The sequence below is a fragment of the Falco biarmicus genome, chromosome 9, assembly GCF_023638135.1.
Source record: "Falco biarmicus isolate bFalBia1 chromosome 9, bFalBia1.pri, whole genome shotgun sequence".
NCBI lineage: Eukaryota > Metazoa > Chordata > Aves > Falconiformes > Falconidae > Falco > Falco biarmicus.
In genome coordinates, this window is record NC_079296.1 from 7,225,248 (window position 1) to 7,231,615 (window position 6,368).

Sequence of the window (6,368 nt, forward strand, 5' to 3'; positions counted from 1 at the left end):
ACAAAGCACATTTCACCTGCCAGTTCAAGAAACCCCGCCATTAGCTGATGAATTTCAGAACTCGTGACATTTAGAGATCTCTTTATTTTCTTACAAACATACACAACTGAATAGGACTTCCATACTGTGGGTTCCACAAGAAGCAAACAATGTTTTCTAGTTGTATGAGGACAGGTACAGGGATAAAGCTGGTAATAGCTGCCTCAGTGTTCTGCTCCCAGTTTGACTGCTCCTTACAATACACATCTAGCAAGTGAAGTGCTGCTGTGCAGCCATCTACATTTTTAAGCCACATATGTTAGGGGATTATGTAAATCAAATGTTTTATTCCTCTTTTTTGTGTCTCCATTTCTTTAGCATGTCAAATGCATGGCACTTAGCTTCACATCATTCAGTAACATGGTATCACTTTCAAGATCATAAGGTTTCTAAATATTGTCATTTTGTTGATCTTGACTCCTAGCTAAGTGACATCTCTGCTGCGAGACCTACAATTATGTCTTCTTTTTGCAAGGCCTTAAGTTCATCTGAGTAACAATGAAGAAAGTAGGTATGAGTCTAAGGTGCAGCAACTCCTTTAATAACTTTGTTTGTATACTGACTCTGGAGTAAAAGAACTTTTATTCTTTAGTTCACTTGCAAGTGAAAAAAAAAACTGAATAAGAGTTGCTTTCATTCTAGAGTAAGTGTCCACGTAGCGTTATGCGTGGTATCTCTGCAGATGAACTCCACAGAAACTTAGTTATGCCGTAAGTCTACTCTCCTCTGAGCTCTAGCAAAATTATAAGTTATTTCCAGACATGTGACTTCTAGTATTACTACAGATGCTAAATTACACCCATGAAATGGATTGATGATGCTTGTAACAAAACCTGGGCAGCAAGAAACTTGTTGCCGAACTTCACACGGATAATAACTAGTATTTTCCTAATTCAGTTTGACAAAGTCTTTGTTTACCTTGGTAACAGTTATACCTATCTGAATTCAAAGAATAGTTAAGTGGAGCTCTTTAACATGCCACCACGTTCCTCAAAAGAAGGCCACGCACCAGGACCTCCAGTCCGACAGCCCCACTTCTACTGCTGATGTGATTAAGTGGTAACACGCAGCAGTGACTTACTTCTCAGATACATGCTTTCAGTTGTAGTGATGAATATTTTGGATTGCTGTGTTCTCCTCAGCACCAAGAGAAGGCTGCAGACATCCGTCTTCTCTTGTAACCTACTCAAAGGGTCAAAGTATTCATATCCAGAGCCAGGGTGGGCAGCCTTTAAGCCCAACATAACGAGCAATTCACAGCCCAGTGTTCTGAAGCAGCTTTGTTCAGCTGTACTGTAGCTCCATGTTTGCACAGTATGTCTGGAAAGATTGGGGGTGGCGGTGCAACAACATTATAATCTCAAAAACATACTAAAAAAGAAGCAAGTCTGTCTGACATCCACAGAACACACTGCTTTATCGGAAGAGCCGGTACATCCGAGGGAGTCGCCCATCCTTACTGGAAAGTGCTGCCTGGATGTGTTCGTAAGTGGGCAAATCTGTTAAGTCACCCAGTGCAGCCACAGCTGGTTTTTTATGAAGCATCTTAGTAACCACTCTCTTAATATCTGTAGATTTCACCTGACCTGTGGAGAAAAACAAGCAAACAAAAAAAGCCAGAGCTGTGACAACTACATAGTAAATAGCATGCAGCAGCTTTACTATTATGCCGAGTCAGACCCTGTGCTCAGAAATCGATCACCGAGACCTTCTCTACCACGCTTCTGTTTTGTCCTTCCTTCTGACAAAAATAAGCACTGTGCTAGCCTGCAAGCAATTGAGAAGATCGGTTTGAAATGCCTATCTGTCATGTTTATACCCCCAGGCTTTCTAAGACAATTCATCCGCGCTACCAGAGTATGTTGTAAGTTGCCCTGCCCTGCCTGTACCTACAATTAATTCAAGGCAAGGAAAAGCATTGTGTACTCACTGATCAGGGCACAGAGCTCATGAGGTAGCTTCCTTGTGTTTGTTGCCAACACCTGCCTTCCCACATCTTCAAAGATAACTGGCCGAGACTCAAGATTCATCATGAGCATGGACTTCAGCTGCGTCTTCGCTCGCTCAAGTTCTACCTGTAAATAAGCAGCAAGCACAAATAGATGTTCCAAGCTGTCTGGCCACTGCTCTCTTAATACACAATACCACATAGGAGTTCTGCAAACTCCTTCCTCTTTGTGAGGGTGTTGCTAAAGTTACTATATTCTTTTACAGAAATACATAACATATCTACAAAAATACATTCCAGCAAGGCTAGTCAGACCATCTGTGTAGTCTGGAAGTGAAGCTGCTGACCTCTCCTACTGCTCCTGCCATTAGAATGAATTCTCTTGTGATGATTTCCACCATCTCTCGAACCTAGGAAGAACCGATAATTGAAAGAAGATTAAAACAATGCTTATTCTGTTAACATTACTGTCTAGTAATAAGCGATGTAATTACTTGTTAAGGACACCTGTCTTTGAATACAGGGCTATATACCTGTTTTGGATCTGCACTGGCATGTATACACAGGAGACCTGTATCCTCGTAACTGTGGTGGTAAGAGGTTGCATTATACATCCAGTGGTGCCTGTGAGTATACAAATAGTATTGAGAAATTTAAAAACCAGAGTTTAAATGTAAAAATTAAACAAGCGTTGACAGTGAGTCCCCTCTTACTGCATTTTCAGGATTCTCAACCGTGTCAATGAGAACTGGCCTCTGACAGTTTCTGCGTGTGCCGTCTACTTCCTTCTCTGCACTTGCACCCTTTGAGACCAAACCCAGAACAATACAGAGCACTATTACTGGTACCTACTGCCAATTCCGTTAATTAAAGCATGGATTGGACTAAGGCAGGAAGACAGGATTCCTGGTCACTTCTGCCTTTTACCTTCACCCTCTCAAAATGCCAACCCAACTGACAAATCAGTCCCGCATATTTCAAGTGGAATAACCTGATGTAAAACCTGGGGGTGTTGACTTAGGCAGATGAAGCCTTCCATGTGAACCTGCTAGAGGAGACTGTTTCTGCTATCCCTTAAAGGGAAACAAACCTGTTGAGCACATTAAGATACAGTCGGGTGAACATGCCCTTGCCAGGCCCTCCAGCTGAAAAAGAGCCACCACCTCCCATCATCATGTTTAACACCGCAAAGGGAATGAAATCTTCCTCCTGAAATGCAACAAGAAATTCAGTCAGCTAACAGCAGAGCTCTCAAGGGACTGGCATGAGTGAAGAGGCAGAAGAAGAGTCAGAAACATGGCACAAGAACAGCGTAAAGGTCAGTGCCTTCATCAAAATGTCAGTGAAAAAGCTGCTTGTCTGTACACAGCAGCAAGAGTGCCAACGTTTACATAATGAGATAGTATTCTGGGATTCTTCAAGTAGAGGGCACCCAAAACAAAGTATTTTAGGTTAATACTTACTAAAAATGAACAGCTTTCTAACCCAATCATGATGTGGGTAAGCTCTGGGATGGGAGTAGGGCCCAGACTCACATCGGACATATCTTTTTCAACCTGTGGGAAGGGCAGACAAATTATTAGGACAGATTTTCACCTCTGTTCTATCCAGCTTTATATATTCCCAGTAATTAACATGTCACCCAAATAATAGCTGTCATGGCCAGTTTTGGCTTATATTCATTAGCAGTATGGAATTCTGTCGGGGGCTGGACTAGATGATCTCAGAAGGTCCCTTCCAACCCAAACCATTGTGTAATTTTAGAAAAGCAAAGAAAGAAATTTTAGAAAAGCCTATAAAGAAATCGGCTCAAATCCAAATCTGCACCTCCAACAGACAAGAAGAGGCTTGATGCCACCTCCACCTTCCTCTTACCTTGACAATGCCTCCTGTGTACTGAGCCACAGATCTGTCCACATCCTTGGTCTGCCCACTGCCCCACACTGGCTCCACTCCAAGCAGATACTTCTTTGCGCACTCCACTAACTGCTCGTGCTCGATTCCCACCCCAGCCAGCACCATCCTGTCTGGTGTATAGTAGTTGCGCAAGTACAAATGCAGGACTTCTCGATCAATTTTGGCAGTATTTTCTGCTGGGCAGTACCTGTTCAATCCAACTGTATTGTCCCTGTAGGCTGCCTGAAAGGGAACAGGTAAGTTAAAGTACTTACCGCCCTTCATCCAAACCTTCTCTTTCTGTTTTAGAATTACACCTACCTGTTTGAGACATGTAAGAGAGGAAAAACTGAGCATTATTTCACTAATGTCAACATAACTCAACAACGTGTTGTCCCCCATGTCAACAAAGATAAGTTATAGATATTTTAGTTAGGTTAACATCTTTCACGTGTGTAGAATGTCAGATTTAAATTAGAGAGACAGCAAAATTTTCCTTCCCACCACTGAAATATAATTGAGTAACAGAAAAATCTGTTTTCAGGAGGAAAAGAATGCAGCCCTGTCTCATCCAGGGAACTGCATACAAGATAAGACTTTTCAGCATTTTACCGCATGGATCATTTCTGTGAGGACAGGCTCTGGATCAGGTCTCATATTCAAGTCTTCAAGCTCAAACCGTATAGCTGTCCGAGTCATCTCAATTTCTTCATCTGTAATAAGAAAAAAAGCAAGAGATCACCACCACCACACAAAATACCAAACTGCTACATAATAACTTCTTGATGAGCACAATCAAATGAAGAATTCTGAAATCTAATAACAAGTCTTGTATTGGAATTATTTTTTTTCAAGGCAGAGACTTAAGTTTCCAGACCTGATAACCTGGGCTGTAGCACTACATCAGCCAGCAAGTTGACAACTGTGTCCAGGCCTCTGGCATCAGCAGAAACAGCATACATTATGGTGTCCCTGCAACATAAGCAGACAGGTTCTGCATCGAGAAGTCACTTCTATGATTGTTCCATAAAAGTGCATCAGGAAATCACAGATAAAGCTGCTTGATTACTCATTAAATGCTTTTGAAAGGAAACGACACATTTTCATAACCCTTTCGGGTTCATTTTTGTAGCTTCTTAGAAGCTGCCACAAATGGATTTTTGCTGCTTCGAAACAAAAAGCGGCTTTTACTGCCACATGCTAGAAAAAGCAACTCAAACTACTGTCAGCATTACAACCACTTAGGTGGCACAGCACAAAGAGCATCATACCTCGATGCCTGGCAGTCACAAATGCCCCCGTGCTTTTCTAAGGTGAGCAGAATTTCATCTTTACTGCCAAACTGAGCTGTAGACTAAGAAAGAAGATACCGGCATTATTAGTTAGTGAAGTAACTGTTTATAATCCTTCATCGTAGCCCAGAACAGGCACCACCTTCCACATTATTTAAGTCAAAAGGTTTCCTAAATACTCACTGACCTTGGAGCTGAAAGCACAACAGACTTTCAAAATAGTTAACTAGGAATACTATCACTGTTTTAAATAGATCAAACCCACCGCGCGGGCCCTGCCCTCGGCTGCTCTCTTCCGATCACTCACTGCTGTGCCCATTTACTACGTGGTTTGGCACTGACTCCAGGACCTGGCTATGATAAGCGTGCTACTCACGGAGAAGGCCAGCTTTTCCAAGAAGTGAGAGATGCCACTGAGGTATTTCGCTTCATGTCTTGATCCCGAATTTATAAGAACTAGCATTAAGAAAAGAAAACGTCAGCACGACATTTAACCTCTGCCAGCCCCGGTCCTTCCAGTCAGGGCAGGCAGCCGGCTCTTGGGGGAGGTGAGGCCCGTCCCGCGGCGGCCCGGTTCCCCTCCAGCCCCCCCGCCGGGCGCCGGTACTCACGGCCCACGGTGCAGAACTGCCCGAACTTCTGTTGGGAGGCGACGCGCAGCCCGTTCTCCAGCACCGTCACCCGCGTCTCGAAACGCTCCCGTCCCTCGGCCGCCGCGAAGACCGCTTTGGGCACACCGGGCAGCGGGCAGCTCAGCGACACGCTGGGGTAGGCGCCGCCGCCGCTGTAGCTCCGGCCGGCCGCCAGCCCGCACCTGCGGCACAGCGGGAGCCGCCGTCAGCGAGGCCGCCCGCCCGCCCCTGCCCCGCTACCCGGCACCGAACCTCCCCCGTCCCGCCGTACCCCCCCCCCCCCCCCGCGGGTGAGGGAGGGAGCGCTCACCGCCGGGCCGGGCCCCAGGCGCCCCGCCGCAGCCACGCCATGGCGACCGCCATCTTGCCGCCCACCGGAAGCCTCACTGCCCCCGGCGCGGGGTCACGCGCGCGGGGGTCAGGCGGCGCTGCGCAGGCGCGCTGGCCCCGGGGAAAGGGCGGGGCTGGGCCGCTCAAGGAGGCGGGACTCGGGTGAGGCCGCCATTGAGCGAGGTTGCGGCGGCCGCCCGCTCATTGGTCCGTCTCAAAGGGAGGTGGGGC

The 6,368-nt window shown here is 46.0% G+C and overlaps 1 protein-coding gene across 1 annotated transcript; it reads right to left on the reverse strand.

Moving 5' to 3' along the window:
• Positions 1-64: 64 nt before the first annotated feature.
• Positions 65-6,246, reverse strand: PMPCA (peptidase, mitochondrial processing subunit alpha). Its single transcript, XM_056351103.1, has 13 exons — positions 6,118-6,246; positions 5,787-5,989; positions 5,552-5,631; positions 5,155-5,237; positions 4,761-4,855; positions 4,496-4,596; positions 3,863-4,126; positions 3,451-3,543; positions 3,078-3,196; positions 2,521-2,611; positions 2,335-2,397; positions 1,970-2,114; positions 65-1,625 (listed from the first exon to the last, which is right to left on the reverse strand). The coding sequence occupies exons 1-13, from the start codon at positions 6,168-6,170 to the stop codon at positions 1,456-1,458; spliced, it is 1,560 nt and encodes a 519-aa protein (XP_056207078.1). The 5' UTR covers positions 6,171-6,246; the 3' UTR covers positions 65-1,455.
• Positions 6,247-6,368: the final 122 nt, after the last annotated feature.